The following is a 19,550-nucleotide window of genomic DNA, read 5'->3' on the forward strand; positions in this document are numbered from 1 at the left end:
AAGTTGAAGCATAGTGTTTTTGTATGTGATACAAGTTAACTTGCTAGAGACTTAAAATTGATTGTTACACCTATGCAATGTCTATCAAGAGGCTCTTTAGTTCCTCTTCACTTTCTGCCATTACAGTTGTATCACCTGCATATCTGAGGTTGTTGATATTTCCCCCAGCAATCTTGATTCCAGCTTGTGATTCACCCAGCCCGGCTTTTTGCATGATGCAATCTACATATAAGCTAAATAAGCAGAGTGACAATATACAATCTTTTCACACTCCTCTCCTAATTTTGAACCAGTGAGTTGCTCCATGTTCAGTTCTAACTGTTGCTCCTTGACCCCACATACAGGTTTCTCAGGAGACAGGTAAGACGATCTGGTACTCCATCCCTTTAAAAATGTTCCACAGTTTGTTGTGATCCATACACTTTAGGGTATGCAATGAAGCAGAAGTAGATTTTTTTTCTGGAATTCCCTTGCTTTCTGCATGATCCAACAAATGTTGGCCATCTGATCTCTGGATCCTCTGCCTCTTTGAAACCCAGTTTGTACATCTGGAAGTTCTTGGTGGAAGCCTAAGTTTGAAGGATTTTGAGCATAACCTTGCTAGAAAGTGAAATGAGCTCAATTGTATGGCAGTTTAAACATGCTTTGGCATTCCCCTTCCTTGGGATTGGAATGGAAAGTGACCTTTTCCAGTCTTGTAGAGACTATGGAGTTTTCCCAAGTTGCTGACCTATTGAGTGCAGTGCTTTAACAGCACCATCTTTTAGGATTTTAATTAGCTCCAAGCTGGAATTCTGTCACCTCCACTAGCTTTATTCGTAGTAATGCCCACTTGGCTAAAATCCACTTGACTGCACATTCCAGGATGTCGGGCTCTAGGTGAGTGCCCACACCATCGTGGTTTTCCAGGTCATTAAGACCTTTTCTGCATAGTTCTTCTGTGTATTCTTGCCTCCTCTTCTTAATCGCCTCTGCTTCTGTTAGGTCCTTACCGTTTCTGTCTTTTATCATGCCCACCCTTGTTGAAATGGCCCCTGGATATCTCCATTTTTCCTGAAGCGATCTCTAGTCTTTCCTATTCTATCGTTTTCCTCTATTTCATTGCATTGTTCATTTAAGAAGGCCTTCATCTCTCTCTTTGCTCTTCTCTGGAAATCTGCATTCAGTTAGGTATAACTTTCCCTTTCTCCCTTCCTGTTCACTTCTCTTCATTCCTCAGCTATTTGTAAAGCCTCCTCAGACAACCACTTTGCCATTTTTCTTTTTCTTTGGGATGGTTTTGGTCACTGCCTCCTATAATATGAATGCTACAAACTTCTGTCCCTAGTTCTTCAGGCACTCTACCTACCAAACCCAATCCCTTGAATCTATCACACATATGCACCCATGCATGCACAAATGGACATACACACATCTCTTCTTGTGAGAGCACCTCACAACTGCAACTAGCTGTAGAACAACCATCAACAGGAGGATGCTGAACCCACCAGAAGAGATACTCCACATCCAAAGACAAAGAAGAAGCCACACCAAGATGGTGGAGGGGTGCAACCTTGAGTTAAAGCAAATCTGATACCCACCCGGTCGGTGACTCACAAACTGGAAAACAGTAATACCAAAGAAATTCTCACACTGTTGTCAAGGTTGTGAGCCCCACATCCAGCTTCCTAGCCTGGGGGTCCTGCAAAGGGCCTAGGAATCCCCAGGGAATCTGAGTCTGAAGGCCAGCAGGATTTGATTGCCATACTTCAACAGGACTGGGGAAAACAGACTCTACTCTTGGAGCACACATACAAAATCCTGTGTGCACTAGGACCAGGAAAAGAGCAGTGACCCCAGAGGAGACTGAACCAGACCTACCTGCTAATGTTGGAGGGTCTCCTGCAGAGGTATGGGTCAGCATTGGCTCACCACCAGGACTGAAGCCCTGGCAGCAGCAGTCCTGGCAGTGCCCCTTGACAGAAGCCCCCTTGGAGGTCACCATCAGCCCTACCATAGAGCCTGTAGACTCCAGGGCTGGGTCACCTCAGGACAAACAACCAAAAGGGAGGGAGCACAGCTCCACCCATCAGCACAACAGAGAACTGAATTAAAGTTTTACTGAGTATGGCCCTGTCCACTAGATCAGCATCCTGTTTTTTCCCATTCAAGTCGCTCCCATCAGGAAGTTGAGAGTACTTTGGAGAGCAAGGAGATCAAACCAGTCAATCCTAAAGGAAATCAACCCTGAGTATTCATTGGAAGGACTGATGCTGAAGCTGAAGTTCCAATACTTTGGCCACCTGATCTGAAGAGCCGACTCATTGGAAAAGACCCTGATGCTGGGAGAGATTGAGGGCAGGAGGAGAAGGGGACGACAGAGGATGAGATGATTGGATGGTATCACCGACTCAATGGACATGAGTTTGAGCAAACTGCAGGAGACGGTGAAAGACTGAAGCCTGGCATGCTGCAGTCCATGGGGTCGCAAAGAGTTGGACATGACTGAGGGACTGAACAACAGCAATTTAGCCTCATGCACCAGAGGGAAAACAGAGGAAACAAGAAGAACTACAGTCCCACAGGCTCATGAAGGAAAACCGCAATCACAGAAAGTTAATCAAAATGAAAAGGCAAAGAATTATATCCCAGGTGAAGGTACAAGACAAAACCGCAAGAAAAACAACTAACTGGAGTGGAGATAGCCAACCTTCCAGAAAAAGAATTCAGGATAATGTTAGCGAGGATGACCCAGGATCTCAGAAAAAGAATTGAGAAGATGCAAGAAATGTTTGTGGGCTTCCCTGGTGGCTCAGACAGTAAAGCGTCTGCCTGCAATGCGAGAGACCCGGGTTTGATTCCTGGGTTGGGAAGATCCCCTGGAGAAGGAACTGGCAATCCACTTCAGCACTCTTGCCTGGAAAATCCCATAGACGAGGAGCCTGATAGGCTACAGTCCATGGGGTCGCAAAGAGTCGGACACGACTGAGCAACTTCACTTTCACTTTTCACTTTCAAGAAATGTTTACCAAAGACCTAAAAGAACTAAAGAACAAAACAGCAGAAGAACCATACACTGGAAGGAATCAAAAGCAGAATAGCTGAGGCAGAACGGAGAAGTGACCTGGAAGACAAAATGGTGGAAATGACTGCTGCAAAACGGAGTAAAGAAAAACGAATGAGAAGAAATGAAGACAGCCTAAGAGACCTCTGGGAAAACATTAAATGCACCAATATTCATAATATAAGGGTTTCAGATGGAGAAGAGACGGAAAGGACCTGAGAAACTATTTGAAGAGATAATAGTTGAAAACTTTCCTAGTATGGGAAAGGAAATAGTCAACCAAGTCAACAAAGCACAGAGAGTTCCAGGAAGGATAAACCCAAGGAGAAACACAACAAGACACATAGTAATCAAACTGACAGAATTTAAAGACAAAGATAAAATACTAAAAGCAACAAGGGAAAAATGACAAACAACATACAAGCAAACTCCCATCAGGCTATCAGCTGATGTCTCAACAGAAATTGTACAAGCCAGAAGGGATTGGCATGATATATTTAAAGTGATGAAACGGAAGAACCTACAACCAAGAATACTCTACCCAGCAAGACTCTCCTTCAGATTTGATGGAGAAATCTAAAGCTTTACAGACAAGCAAAAGTTAGGAGAATTCACCACCACCAAACTAGATTTACAACAAACACTAAAGGAACTTCTTTCTCTATGCAAGAACAACACGAGAAGGAAAAGACCTGCATAAAATAAACTGCCATTAGGGTGGTGTCATCTGCATATCTGAGGTTATTGCTATTTCTCCCGGAAATCTTAATTCTGGCTTGAGCTTCATCCAACCCAGCATTTTGCATAATGTACTCTGCATAGAGTTTAAATAAGCTGGGTGACAGTATATAACCTTGATGTACTCCTTTCCCAATTTTAAACCAGTCTGTTGTTCTGTGTCAGGTCCCAGCTGTAGCCAGTTTCTCAAGAGGCAGGTTGTTGGGAAGCGTAGTGCAAAATAGCCATAAAAGGAGAAAGTCCTTGGGGAAATGGCGAAGGGCCAGAAATACCCGGCTTTGCACTGCGGACAGAAAAACATCTCCTGCCTTGGGTTATGCTCGGTGCCAAGAGTTAATAGGGATGTTACTTGTGAAAGCGGGTCGTGGGATAAGCCCATGAGTCATTTAGAGCGCGCTGTCCTTGAAATGTTTATACTGATTATGTGTTAACTCCGTATGCACTCTGCTGACCATATATTTAAGCTCTTTGTTCCTGCTTCTATAAAAAAGCTTGACTGCAGAAATAAACTTGTCAGTCCTTGCAAGAGACTGTCCAAGTGTCCTTCTTTCAGGTTCGTCACTTCCAAGTCCTGGGGAGAAAATCCCCAACACAGGTAAGGTGGTCTGGTATTCCCATCTCTTTCGGAATTTTCCCCAGTTTGTTGTGATCCACACAGTCAAAGGCTTTAGTGTAGTCAATGAAGCAGAAGTGTATGCATTTCTGGAATTCACTGGCTTTTTCTGTGATCCATCGGATGTTGGCAATTTGATCTCTGGTTCCTCTGCATTTTCAAAATCTAGCTTCTACATCTGGAAGTTGGGTATGGGATTAACAGAAGCAGAAAATATTAAGAAGAGGTGGAAAGAATACACAGAAAAACTATACAAAAAAAAATTCAATGACCCAGATATCAGTCAATGACCCATGGTGTTGTGGTCACTCACCTAGAGCCCGATACCCTGGACTGTGAAGTCAGGTGGGCCTTAGGAAGCATATGACCAACAAAGCTAGTGGAGGTGATGGAATTCCAGCTGAGCTATTTCAAATCCTAAAAGATGATGCTGTGAAACTCCTACAGTCAATAGGCAACGTGGATGGACCTAGAGCATATGATATCACTTGACTTCACAATCCTGGATGTCTGGCTCTAGGTGAGTCACCACACCATCATGACTATCTGGACCATCAAGAGCTTTTTATATAGTTCTTCTGTTTATACTTGGGAACTCTCCTTAATCTCTCCTGCTTCTGTTAGGTCCTTACCATTTCTGTCTTTTACTGTGCTCGTCATTGCATGAAACTTTCCCTTCATACCTTTAATTTTCTTGGAGAGATCTCTAGTCTTTCCCATGCTATTGTTTTCCTCTATTTCTTTGCATCGTTTACTTAAGAAGGCTTTCTTATCTCTCCTTGCTATTCTCTGGAACTTTGCACTCAGTTGGGTGTATCTTTCACTGCCCCCCCACCCCGCTGCCTTTTGCTTCTCTTCTTTTCTCAACTATTTGTAAAGCCTCCTCAGACAATTTCTCTGCCTTCTTACATTTCTTTTTCCCTGGGATGAGTTTGGTCACTTCCTCTTTTACAGTGTTACAAACCTCCATCCATAGTTCTTCAGATACTCTGTCTACCAGATCTAATCTTTTAAATCTATTTGTAAACTCCACTGTATAACCATAAAGGATTTGGTTTAGGCCATACCTGAATGGCTTTGCAGTTTTCCCTACTTTCTTCCATTTAAGCCTGAATTTTACAAAAAAGAGCTCATGATCTGAGCCACAGTCAGCTCCAGGCCTTGTTTTTGCCAACTGTATACAGCTGCTCTAATTTTGACTGCAAAGCATATAGTCGATCTGATTTCGGTTTTGATCATCTAGTGACGTCCATGCGTAGAGTCATCTCTTATGTTGTTGGAAGAGGGTGTTTGCTATTACCAGTGTGTTCTGACAAAATTCTGTTAGTCTTTGCCCTGCTTCATTTTGTATTCCAAGGCCAAACTTGTCTGTTACTCATGGTATCTCATGCCTTCCTACTTTTGCATTCTAGTCCCCTAGAATAGGACCAATAGGACATCTTTTTTGGGTGTTAGTCCTAGAAGGTCTCACAGGTCTCCATAGAACTGAGCAATTTCAGCTTCTTCAGCATTAGTCGACGGGTCATAGAATTGAATTACTGTGATGTTGAATGGTTTACCATGGAAATGAACCAAGATTATTCTGTTGTTTTGAGATTGCACTCAACTACGGCATTTCAGACTCTTTTGTTGATTAGGAAGGCTACTCCGTTTCTTCTAAGGGATTCTTGCCCACAGTAGTAGATGTAATGGTTATCTGAATTAAATTGGCCCACTTCCAACCATTTTAGTGCTCACTCTTGCCATCTCCTGCTTGACCACTTCCAATTTACCTTGATTCATGGGCCTAATATTCTAAATTCCTAGGCAATACTTTTCTTTACACCATCAGATTTTTTTTTTTTTACTTTAACCACCAGACACATCTACAACTAAGTGTCATTTCCACTTTGGCTCAGTCTCTTCATTCTTTCTGGAGCTATTGTTCCCCTCATCCCCAGGAACATATTGGATGCCTTCGAACCTGGGGGGCTCTTCTTCCAGTGTCATATTGTTTTGCCTTTTCATATTCTTCATGGGGGCTCTCAAAGCAAGAATACTGGAGTGATTTTCTGTTGCCTCCTGCAGTGGACCACATTTTATCAGAACTCTCCACTAAGTCTCCACTATGACCCATCCATCTTGGATGCCCCTGTATGGCATGACTCATAGTTTCATTAAGTTATATCCATCTCTTTAAGTATTTTCCACAGTTTGTTGTGATCCACACAGTCAAATCTTTAGTGCAGCCAATGAAGTAGAAGTAGATATTTCTTTCTCAAAGTCCCTTGCTTTTTCCATGATCCAACAAATGTTGGCAATGTGATCTCTGGTTCTTCTGCCTCTTCAAAATCCAGCTTGGACGTCTGGACGTTCTGGGGTTCATATCCTGCTGAAACCTAGCTTGAACGATTTTGAGGGTTACCTTGCCAGCAAGTGAAATGAGCACAATTGTACAGTAGTTTGAACATTCTTTGGCATTGCCCTTCTTTGGGATTGGAATGAACCTCATCTTTTCCAATTCTGTGGCCACTGCTGAGTTTTCCAAATTTACTGACATATTTAGTCCAGCACTTTAACAGCATCATCTTTTAGAATTTTAAATAGCTCAGCTGGAAGTCCATCACTTGTTCATAGTAATGCTTCCTAAGGCCCACACACCACACTAAGTGACCTCACACTCCATGATGTCTGGCTCTAGGTTAGTGACCGCACCATCTTGGTTATCTGGGTCATTAAGACCTTCTTTTGTTTAGTTTGTCTGTGTTTTCTTGCCACCTCTTCCTAATCTCTTCTGCTTCTTTTAGGTCCTTACCGTTTCTGTCCTTTATCATGCCCATCCTTGCATGAAATGTTCCTTTGATATCTCCAATTTTCTTGAAGGGATCTCTAATCTTTGTCATTCTCTTGCTTTTCTCTATTTCTTTGCACATATACCATCTCCTTGGATTGAATGAATCAATATTGGGGAAATGACCATACTACCCAAAGCAATCTATAGATTCAAGGCATTCCTTATCAAATTAGCAATGGCAGTTTTCTAAGAATTATAATACTTTTTAGAAATGTGTATGGAAGCACAAAAGACCCTGAATAGACACAGGAATCTTAGGAAAGAAAATCGGAGCTGGAGAAATCAGGCCCCATAACTTCAGAGTCCAGGACAAAGCTACATTAATCAAAACAGCATGATGTTGGCCTCAAAACAGAAGTATAGACCAATGGAACAGGATAAAAAATCCAGAGATAAACCCATTCACCTCTGGTCACCTAATCTATGACAAATGGAGCAGGAGTTAACAATGAAGGAAATAATATCTCTTCAATAAATGGTGGTGGGGAATCTGGACACCTACATGTAAAAGAATGAAATAAGAACACTCCCTAACATGCTACACAAGGATAAAGTCAAAGTGGATTAAAGACTTACATGTATGACCAGATACTATAAAATTCTTAGAGAAAAACGTAGGCACGACACTCTCTGACATAAATTACAGCAAGATCTTTTTTGACCCACATCCTAGAGTAAAGAAAATCAAAATAAATTTTAATTGGTGATATCTGATTAAGCCTAAAAAAACCTTTGCATAGCAAAGGAAACCATAAGCAAAATGAAAAGACGGCCCTCAGAATGGGAGAAAATCCTTGCCACAAAGCTACCGAAAATGGATTAACCTCCAAAGTATACAAACATCTCCTACAACTGAGTACCCAGCACCCCCCCAAAATGGACGAAAGATCTAAATAGACCTTTCTTGAAGGAAAATATACAAATGGCAAAATACCACATGAAAAAGTGCTCAACATCACTAATTACTAGAGAAATGCAAATCAAAACTATAAAGTGTCACCTCACACTGGTCAGAATGGCTATTATCCAAAAATTTACAAACAATAAGTCCTACAGAGGGTGTGGAAGAAAGGGAATCCTTCAGCATAGTTGATGGGAATGCAAACTGGTGCAGTCACTGTTGGAACACAGTGTGGCGATTCCTCTAAAAACTGAAAATAGAACTACTGTATGATCTAGCAAATCCACTTGTGGGTATATATGGAAAGAAAAAAAAGTGAAATACTATTTTGAAAAGGTTCATGTACCCAAATGTTCATAGCCGCACTATTTACAATAGCCAAGGAATCAATGCAATCCAGGGGCCCATCAACAGATGATTGGAGAGGGTAGCCATGTTGTCAGTGTAGAAAGTCTCTGAGCTCACTGCCTCTTATGAGCACACCAAAATCACAACTATCTGCAGAACAACAATTAATGAAATGGACTGGAACCTTCCAGAAAATATCTTCTACAACAGGAGACAAAGAAGAAACCACAAGGGGATGCATAGGAGGGGTGAACTGGCAATATAATCAAATCCCATATGTCCCAGGTGGGCAACCCTCAAACTGGACGATAACAATATATTACAGAGTTTTCCCCACAGGAAAGAGAGTTCTGAGCCCCCCATCAGGCTCCCCAGCCCAGCGGTTCATCACTGGAAAGATGAGATTATTAAAAAAAAAAATCTGGCTTTGAAGGCCAGTGGTGCTTAATTACAGGACCCCACAGGACTGGGAGAAATAAAGACTTTACTCTTAAAAGGTGCACACAAAATATTATGCACATAGGGACCTAGGACAAAAGCAGTAATTTGGCAGGAGCCTAGGCCAGAACTACCTGCTTCTCTTGGGGAGTCTCCTGGAGAGGCAGGGTTCAGTTATGGCTCACACTTCAGACATGCACACTGATGACAGACATATTTAGGAACAGTAAACTACTTGAACACTGCTGCTGGTGGCTTCCACCTTGTCCTTGGTTCATTAGCTCCAAGACCTAGTCCCACCTGTAGCCTGTAGGCAACAGTAATGGTTCAGTTCAGTCCAGTTCAGTCGCTCAGTCGTGTCCGACTCTTTGCGACCCCATGAATCACAGCACGCCAGGCCTCCCTGTCCATCACCAACTCCCGGAGTTCACCCAGACTCACGTCCATCGAGTCAGCGATGCCATCCAGCCATCTCATCCTCTGTCGTCCCCTTCTCCTCCCGCCCCCAATCCCTCCCAGCATCAGAGTCTTTTCCAACGAGTCAACTCTTCGCATGAGGTGGCCAAAGTACTGGAGTTTCAGCTTTAGCATGGTTCACATCAGGCCAAAAAGCAAACTGAATGGGGACACAATACCTCATCAGCAGAGAGGATGTCTAAAGACTTCCATAGTGTCATCTAAACATGCCCCAAAGCATGGCCTTGCCCTCCACAGGGCTAAGACCCAGTTCCACTCATCAGTGGACAGGCATTGGCCCTTTGCTCCAGGAAGCCTGCACTAGCCTCTAGAGCATCCACACCCACAAAGGAGCAGACACCAGAAACAAGAAAATTACGATCCTGCAGACTGAGTCTGACAATAGTAGGCCAGACCATAACCTGGGGACAGCTGGGTCCTGGCTCTGTCCACTATCAGGCCAACGCAAAGTGTAGGACTTCCTGGACCCCAAATCCCACTCTGTCAGGACTCCCTCATCCAGCAAAGATTTGAAATGAGTTCTGAGATCCCTGGGCCTATAACCAGACTCCTGCCTGCCAGTAGTAGTCCAATACGGTCCTCAGGATATGACTTCACTTGCCCTTGGGTGGAAACAACCCTAAAGTCTTTGGGATCCTGATTCCTTTCACCAGCGAGTCAGCACTAGCCCCAGAGCCACCTTGGGCTCTACAGCCAAGCACTTGTGACCAAGTTCTGATGAATAGCAACCAGCACCATCTGCACAAAGCAGGCCCTCATAACCAACAGGACTTGGGGTCAAACAAGCCTACCAGACCATCTACGTAGTCAGCCTGCGACAACAGAAGGACATGTGCAGCCCCATTAGGGGGAACCCCTAGATCATAAAACACGAGTGCTGAGAGGGGAGTACATGGCTGAGACACATAAGATTTCTCCTACATAAGGCCACTTCTCCAAGATCAAGAAATGTAGCTACTTACCACATATATGAAAACACAAATGGCAACTTGGGCAAAATGAGGCAGCAGAAGAATATGTTCCAGATGAGGGAAAAATATAAAACCCCAGAAGAAGAACTAAGTGAAGTGGAGATAGGCAATCTACATGAAAAAGAGTTCATAGTAATGATAATAAGATAACAAAAGAATTCAGAAGAATGAATGCAAAGGATAAGAAGCCACAAGTTTTTAACAAAAGTTAGAAAACATAAAGAACAAAAGTGAAATAAAAAATAACTTAGGAATTTTTTACAGTAGGATTCATACCTACTGTAGGAATCAACAGTAGACTAAATGTTGCAGAATGGACCAGTGTGCTGGAAGACAGAGTACTGAAAATCACTACCGCTGGATGACGACAACAACAACAAAGAACGAAAAGAAATGAGGGCACTTTAATAGACCTCTGGACTAGTGCACTAATATTCACATTATGCAGGCCCCATAAGGAAAAGTGAGACAAAGGGCCTGAGGAAATAATTGAAGAGATAATAGCTGAAAACTTTCATAACATGAGGAAGCAAAAAGTCACCCAAGTCCAGGAGTTGCAGGAAGTCCCTTAGAGGATTATCCCAAAGGGAATAAATCACACCAAGACAAATTGTAATCAAAATGAAAAACATTAAAGATAAAGAGAAAATGTTAAAAGATGCAAGGGGAATGCAAGAAATAAGAAACCAGGAATCTCCCATAAGGCTATCACCTGATTTTTCAGCTGAAACTCTGCAAGCCAGACAAGAGTGGCCCTATACATTTAAACTGAGGAAAGAGAAAACCACCACCTAGAATACAACCGAGAATTACTCTCCTGAGCAGGGCTCTTGTTCAGATTTGATGGAGAAATCAAAAGCTTTATAGACTAAGCAAAACCTAAAAGAATTCACTGCCACTAAACCAGATTTACAACAAATGGTAAAGGAACGTCTCTAAGAAAAAAGAAAAGGCCACAACTGGAAACAATGAGGAAATGAAAAAGCTCACTGATAAAGACAAACATACTGTAAAGGTAGGCAATTATCCACACAAAGTTGGTAGGAAGGTTAAAAGGAATTAGAAAAAAAAAAAAAAAAGAGTATAATCTACTGTCATCCTAGTAAGCAGTTAAGGTATCCACAAAGCAGTTAGATGCAAAATATGACTTCAAAAACAGTCATGGTGAGGGGAGGAGAGTACAAATGCAGGGTTTCTAAAATGTGTTTAAAATTAAGAGATCAGCAAATTAAAACAATCATGTATATATATGGACTGATATAAAAAAGCCTCATGATAACTGGAAGCCAAAAATGTATAATAGATATAGACACAAAAAAGGAATAGAAACATAACACTAACTATAGTCATCAAACCAAAAGAGAAGTGAACAAAAGACAAAAAAGGAAAACAAATCCCAAACAAGTAACAAAATGGCGAGAAAAACACACTTATCTATAATTACCTTAGATATAAATGGATTAAATGCTCCAACCAAAGACAGAATGGCTGACTGGATCAGAAACAAGACCTGGATATATACTGCCTACAAGAAACTTACTTCAGATCTAGAGACACATACAGGCTGAAAGTGAGGTGATTGAAAAAGGTATTCCAACAAATGGAAAATTTTTAAAAATTAATTGGAGAAGCCATACTTATATCAGGCAATATGTACTTTAGACTGCTACAAGAGGCAAAGAAGGACACTACATAATGTTCAAAGCATGAATCCAACAAGAAGATATAACAATTGCAAATATATATACCCAAAAAGGAGCACCTAGGTATATGAGACAAATACTAACAGAAATAAAATGAAAAATCAATGCTAACACAATAATGCTAAGACACTCTAACACCCCACTTACATCAACCCCACATCATCCAGACAGAAAATGAATAAGAAAACACAGGCCTGAATTAACACATTACATATTAAATGCTCTTAATTTTATCTTATCATATATATATATATATATGCTGCTAAGTCGCTTCAGTCGTGTTCGACTCTGTGCAGCCCCATAGACGGCAGCCCATCCGGCTCCCCCGTCCCTGGGATTCTCCAGGCAAGGCCACTGGAGTGGGTTGCCATTTCCTTCTCCAATGCATGAAAATGAAAAGTGAAAGTGAAGCCACTCAGTCCTGTCTGACTCTTAGCAACCCCATGGACTGCAGCCTACCGGGCTCCTCCATCCATGGGATTCTCCAGGCAAGAGTACTGCAGTGGGGTGCCATTGCTTTCATATATATATATATATATATATATATATATATACACACACACACACACACACACACACACACACACACACATAGAGAGAGAGCACGCACATTCCATCTGAAAGCAAGAGATTACACATTCTTTTTTGTATGAATATGAACCATTCTCTATAAGAGATCACAAACTAGGCCACAAGGAAGCCTCAGTAAATTTAAGAAAAATTTAATCATACAAACATCTTTTCTTACCACAGAGCTCTGAGACTAGAAATCAACTACCAAAATAAACAAGAAAACTGGAGAAAATACAACAGAATCACATGAAGGCTAAAAAATTCTGTTACAAAACACCCAATGGATCATTGAAGAGATTAAAGAGGAAACTAAAAAATATCTAGAGACAACTGAAAATGAAAACATGGCAATCCAAAATGTATGGGACAAAGCAGAAACAGTTCTATTATGGAAGTTTTTAGTGACACAAACTTACCTCAGGAGACAAAAAAAAAAAAAAAATCTAATATAAACCACCAAACCTTACAGCTAAACCAACTAGAGAAAGAAGAGCAAACAAAACCCCAAAGATAGTAGAAAGAAAGAAATCCTAAAGATCAGAGCAGACATAAATGATCTAGAAGCTAAAAGAAGCCAGTAGAAACGGTCACTAGTGTTATCACTAAAAGCTGGTTCTTTGAAAACATAAATAAAATCGATAAACGTTGAGCCAGACACATGAAGAAAAAAAGGGAGAGGGCCCACATCAATAAAAGCAGAAATAGAAAAGAAGCTACAACCAAGACTACAAAATACAAAGGACGATAAGACACTACAATGAGCAACTATACACCAATAAAATGGACAACATAGAAGAGGAAGACAAAGTCTTAGAAAGGTACTATCTCCTCAGACTGAACCACGAAGAAATAGAAAATAAAAACACACCAGTTACCAATACTAAAATTGAATCAGAAATTTAAAACGCCCACAAATCAAGGACCCAGGCTTCAAAGGTGAATTCTACCAAGCATTTAGAGAAGACTTGATATTGATCCATCTGAAACCATTCCAAAAAACTGCAGAGGAAGGTATTCTCAACAAAATACTAGTCAAGCAAATTCAATAATGCATTAGATCATAAATCATGATCAATTAGGATTTGTCCTATGGGTGCCAGGAATTTTCATTATCCACACACACACACACAAAAAATCACAGTGATATACCACCCCAGTAACAAAATGAAGAGTAAGAGCCCTATGATCATCTCAGTATCTGCAGAAAAATCTTTGGACAAAACTCAACATCCATTTATGATAAAAAGCCTCTCTAGAACATATATCAACAACACATTAAAAGAATTATACACCATGATCAAGTGGGATTTATTCCAGGGATGCACAGATTCTTCAATATATGGAAATCAATCAATGTGATACACCACATTAACAAATGGAAGAACAAATACCATATGATCACCTCAACAGATACAGAAAAATGTTCAACAAAATTCAACACCATTTATGATTAAAAACTCTCCAGAAAGTGAGCACAGAGGGAACCTACCTCAACAAAATAAGGGACATAAAAGACAAACCCACAGCAAACATCAGTCTCAACGGCAAAAAACTGAAAGCATTTTGTCTAAGACCAGGAACAAGACAGAGATGGCCACACTCGCCACTACCACTCAAAACAGTTTTGAAGTCTAGCCATGGCAATCAGAGAAGAAAAAGAAATAAAAGGAATCAAAAACGGGGGGAAAAAAGTGAAATTGTCATTGTTTGTAAATGAGATGATATTAACTATGGAAAATCATAAAGATGCTACCAGAACACTACCAGAGTTTATCACTGAATTTGGTAAATCTGCCAGATATAAAATGAATACACCAAAATTTCTTGCATTCTTATACACTAATGACGAATGATCAGAAAGAGAAATTACGGAAACGATCCCACTTTACATCACATTTAAAATATAATAAAAATACCTAAGAAGAAAACATACCTAAGGAGGCAAAAGACCCGTACTCAGAAAACTATAAGGATTGATAAACGAAATCAAAGATGACACAAAAAGGTGGAGAGATATACCATGTTCTTGGAGTGGATTAATCAATATTGGGAAAATGACTACACTACCCAAACTGACTAACAGATTCGATGCCATCTCTACCAAATTACAATGATATTTTTCATGGAAATAGAACAAAAATGTTTACAAATTGTTTGGAAGAAAAAAAAAGGCCCGGAACAGTCAAAGCAATCTTGAGAAAGAAAAATGGAGCTAGAGGAATCAGGCTTCCTGACTTCACAATACACTACAAAGCTACAGTAACCAAAACAGTATGGTACTGGCACCAAAACAGAAATACAGACCATGGGATAACAATAGAAATCCTAGAGATAAAACCAGTCACCTATATCAACAACCTCAGGTATGCAGATAATACTACTCTTAATAGCAGAAAGTGAAGAGGAACTAAAGAGCCTCCTGATGAAAGTGAAAGAGGAGAGTGTAAAGCTGACTTAAACCTCAAAAAAAAAAAAAAAAAAAAAAAACCACTCATTCAAAAAAACTAAGATCATGGCATGCAGTTCTATCACATCATGGCAAATAGAAGGGGGAAAGGTGAAAGCAGTGACAGATTTTCTTTTCTTGGGCTCCAAAATGACTACAGACAGTGACTGCAGCCATGAAATTAAAAGATGCTTGGTCCTTGGAAGGAAAGCTGTGACAAACCTAGTTCAGTTCAGTTCAGTCACTCCTTCATGTCCAACTCTTTGCGACCCCATGAACTGCAGCACACCAGGCCTCCCTGTTTGTCACCAACTCCCGGAGTTTACCCAAACTCATGTCCATTGAGTCAGTGATGCCATCCAGCCATCTCATCCTCTGTCATCCCCTTCTCCTCCTGCCTTCAATCTTTCCCAACATGAGGGTCTTTTCCAATGAGTCAGCTCTTTGCATCAGGTGGCCAAAATATTGGAGGAGAATATGTTGCTTCAACCACTTAGGGTCAGTGCCCCTCACCTGCAGGAAGCAGGTACTGACAGATTTCTCTGCCCCTTTCCCCTCAGCAACAATATTCTCCTAAAATAAAAAGGGGGAAATGAGAGACTTAACTTAGGCAGGTTGATAAGGAGTCAAAGCCTAAGGCCCCTTTAAGGAGGAGATAAACATTCTTTCTTTTTCACAGTCTTTCCTATAGATATGTAGGCCTCGTAGGCAGCAGTATCTCTTATTCAAGGACATGCCTTTTTTTTTTTTTTTTTTTTTAAGCTTTGGATATATGTTATGGGAGAAGGTCTGGGTAAAAACTTCCACAGCTGTAGCTCTGGGTTAACCTGTTCCTTCTGGCTGATCTCGTGCTGATGTCATCCCAGGAGGTATGTTAGAGGAAAGGGTCTGGAAAAATTCTCGCAGTCTTGAGGTATCTTTTATCTATTCTCAGCAGCTAGTTGAGAAGTGTATAAAGCCTTGCTTAAACTAGTGAGGTGGGTTCTCTCCTGCTCCCTTCTGATGTCTATGTCTGAAGCTTTTTCTGTCACTTTCACTTTAGATAAAATCTACACAATGCTCCAAGTGACTGAGACTGTCTTGACTGAGACTGTCTTTGGTCCCGAGTTAAATCTTCTCCTTCGGAGACCACGAATCTGGCGGCACTGTTCACCATTCACCATAAGATGTCACAACTCTAGAGTCAGTATTCATGTTTGTCTCATGCCAAGCACCACTGAACCTGAAGCATTATATAGACCTTCTTATCAACTTTCTATAGCCATCTAACAGAGAATATTTAAAATGTGATTTAAGGTTATCCTGTCCTATTCAAAGTGTGTAAACATTCTACTCACATGATTTGAATAGGACAGAATCTTGGCGACCCCATGGACACTAGTTTGCAAGTCTCTGCTATTCATGGAATTTTTCAGGCATGAATACTGGAGTGGGTTGTCGTTTCCTCCTCGAGGAAGTCTTCCCAACCCATGCCCCATGCATCTCCTGCATTGGCAGGTGGATTGTTTACCACTGGGAATGTTTGGGAAGCCCCAAACATTCTACTTAGGCAAGGTCAAATGACCTGAGAGACTTACCATTTTCAAAGTTTTTTCCCTTGTATTGTACTTTCCTTGTCATTGAAAGGTCCAGACTCTCTCTACACCGTATAATCTGTGTAGCATGTAACACTTGTCAGTATTTAATATTATTAATTTCCTCAAAAATCAAAATCCATCTCATTCCCTCCTCATTTCTTTCACTGTTTAAGTTTGTTACATGCTTAGCTGGTGTCTAAAATAGAGACAAAAGCAAAGACTGGGCAAACATTGCCACTTTTATCACAGAAAATGTTTTCACAGCCACAAATGATGGGATACCCTAAGAAAATAATTACAGAAATTAAGGTGCATAGAGCACAGAGCTGGAACCAAGATGTAATTATCCAAAAAAAGGAGTGATCACTAAGTATTTCAAATGGGGAAGAGGAAATTATGTTCTTAAAATTCATGGGGAAAATTCATACACAAAGTCCTCTGTTCCACCATTATCCTATGAAGGGAGCCCCAGAGAAATCATCCCTGGAGGGAAAGATACACAGAGTGGAATTCCTGGTACAGAGTGCACTTCTCCTGTGATGGGGAGTGGGAGGGGTCGGGGAAAGCCTCGTGGGCGTGGCTTTGCGTGGCGTCCAAGATGACGTCACAAACATCAACCGTATCCCACGACACCATGGGCTGAGCTAGTGCCAGCGGCAGCTGCGTCTGGTGAGGAAGCTTGCCCTCTGTACCCATGAGGTAAAAGCCATGGGAGCAGTAGAGAGTCGGATGCCCTCGAACAGAGTGGGGCATGCCCCAGAGGAGCCAGGTGCTCCTGAGGGGGAGGAGGAGGCCGAAGAGGTAGCAGGGGCAGTGATAGAGGAAGGGGAGGAGAGGGAAAATGCCAGACCCACCACTAGTCAAGGGCGCCACAAGCGGAAGACAGGCCCAGAAGGGCAGCTCACAAAAGCGACCCACAGGAAGAGAGCAAAAGACAGATTCGAGTCCATTTATAAGACACTTTTTCTGAGAGGAGAAGGGAGTGACGTGCAGATCCGTGCCCTGGGGGAGGAGTGGAACTTGCACAAGGTCTACTTGTGCCAGTCAGGATACTTTGCTAGCATGTTCAGTGGTGCGTGGCGTGAGACAACCATGGATATTGTAGAGTTGCAGATGCCTGACGAGAACATTGATTGTGAGGCACTGCACGAGGCCTTAGGTTTCCTGTACCGAAACTCTGTGCTCATCCCACCCAGTCGAGTGGTCCCCATGCTGGCCACAGCCAGCATGCTGCAGCTGGACAAGCTGATTCAGCAGTGCGGGGAGGTAATGAAGGAGACGGTCAGTGATCAGACCGTGTGCAGCTACTACTGCTCTGCTGAGAGCTACGGACTCCAGAACATCAGGGCCATGTGTCTTCAGTGGCTGCTGGACAATCTAATGACCCAGCATAGTGAGGAGTTATTGAGAGAAATTAGCCTGGATCTCATGAAAGAGGTCATTGCCTCTTCAGAGCTCATCGTGATGGAGGTAGAGATGGATGTGTACACGACGCTGAAAAAGTGGATGTTCCTGCAGCTGCAGCCGACATGGAGAGGCCCCCGCAGAGACCTACTGCCTGACGCCGACTCGTGGTTTGCCAGGTCCAGGCAGGAGTCAGAGGGCACCGCTTTCCTGGAGACCGAGCAGGGCAGAGCCTTCGTGCCAGCGTTCCAGCAGCTGCGGCTTGCCTACATAATCTGCGACCTGCCGTCAGCACGCATCATCGACCAGGATGCACTGATCCCTGCCACGTGGCTGGCCCCAGTGTACAAAGAGCAGTGGCTTGCCCTCCTCCGGGCTGAGCAGACCAGAGACCTCGGGCCCGTGGATGTCTTCGTGTCCGACCTCCAGAGGACCAGCATGCGGTGCGGGGGCCGGCTCCTCAGGGATGCGCAGCGCACCTGGCGGTGGGCAGGCTTCAACTTCGGCTGGGACTTGGTGGTGTGCTATGCCAACCGGCGCATCATTTTCAAGCACAGCGCGCTGAAGAAATCTTGCGGTCTCGGGGTCAGCTTACTCTGGCAGAGAAAGGTCGCGTTCCGCTTGCGCCTGGCCTCCTTGGACAGGGCTGGAAGAGCCATTTTCCGGAAGCAGACAGAATTCCAAGTGCTTTCACTGGGAAAGGATGAAGAGCTAGAGGTGGTGAATCTGGAGAACGAAGATGTGGTTTTCCCCATATATGTGACCTGTAATTTCCTGTACCTCCCCAGAGAGGGGCGTTTTCCTCAGTGAGGACTCCTGAAAACAAAATCTCAGAGAGGTGAGCAGCTCTTTCCCTGGGGTCAGGGACGACCAGCTTTGTCCAGATGCCAGCTCCTTCTGCGGGACCAACCGGACTTGCCCACCTCTGGTGGCCCAACTCTGTCAGAGTCTTTGTTGAACTGTAGCTCATAATACTTGAGGTTGTTTACCTGAGCCTATGAAGAGGAGAAATTTTAAAGCCCTGCTCCCCCAACACCTTTAGAACTTATTTGTGCTGTTAAAGTGGCAACCTGTCCTCCTGGTTTACCATCCATCAATGCCCCCTCCCATCATTTCTGCCAAGTCAAAGACCAGTTGACTTGAGAGAGCAACCTGTGAACCTACCTACTCTACCACTGTTAGGGAAACTCTTTTAAAATATGCATTTCCTTTAGCTTGATTAAAGGAACGTTAAAGAAACAGTTTGGTTTCTCTTTCAGTTCGCGTGTTTAGAGCCACTCTGCCCCACTCATTACCACCACTACCGCTAGCTTCCTTTGGATTGCTTCCCTTTCCCCATTCCCTGCCACTGAGTGTGTAGTACTTGGTTCCCATGATCTCTCACTCTGTGAACGCACCCAGGCTACACTGATGATCTTCTCTTTATTGGTTGTTCCTCAATATTCTTAGGTTAGTTGACTTTATATCATATCTTGATGTTAGCTT

General features: G+C 42.5%; 1 protein-coding gene across 1 annotated transcript; it reads left to right on the forward strand.

Annotated features, from left to right (window-relative positions):
- The first annotated feature begins 15,856 nt into the window (after window positions 1-15,856).
- LOC129639569 (germ cell-less protein-like 1) lies at window positions 15,857-19,306 on the forward strand. The gene has a single exon (XM_055564707.1). The coding sequence runs from the start codon at window positions 17,370-17,372 to the stop codon at window positions 18,873-18,875; it is 1,506 nt and encodes a 501-aa protein (XP_055420682.1). The 5' UTR covers window positions 15,857-17,369; the 3' UTR covers window positions 18,876-19,306.
- The last annotated feature ends 244 nt before the right edge of the window (window positions 19,307-19,550 follow it).

This window comes from Bubalus kerabau, chromosome X, assembly GCF_029407905.1.
Source record: "Bubalus kerabau isolate K-KA32 ecotype Philippines breed swamp buffalo chromosome X, PCC_UOA_SB_1v2, whole genome shotgun sequence".
NCBI lineage: Eukaryota > Metazoa > Chordata > Mammalia > Artiodactyla > Bovidae > Bubalus > Bubalus kerabau.

Excerpts from the sequence above, each read along its gene's own strand:
- LOC129639569 (XM_055564707.1), top strand. The coding sequence starts at position 17,370 with ATGGGAGCAGTAGAGAGTCGGATGCCCTCGAACAGAGTGGGGCATGCC.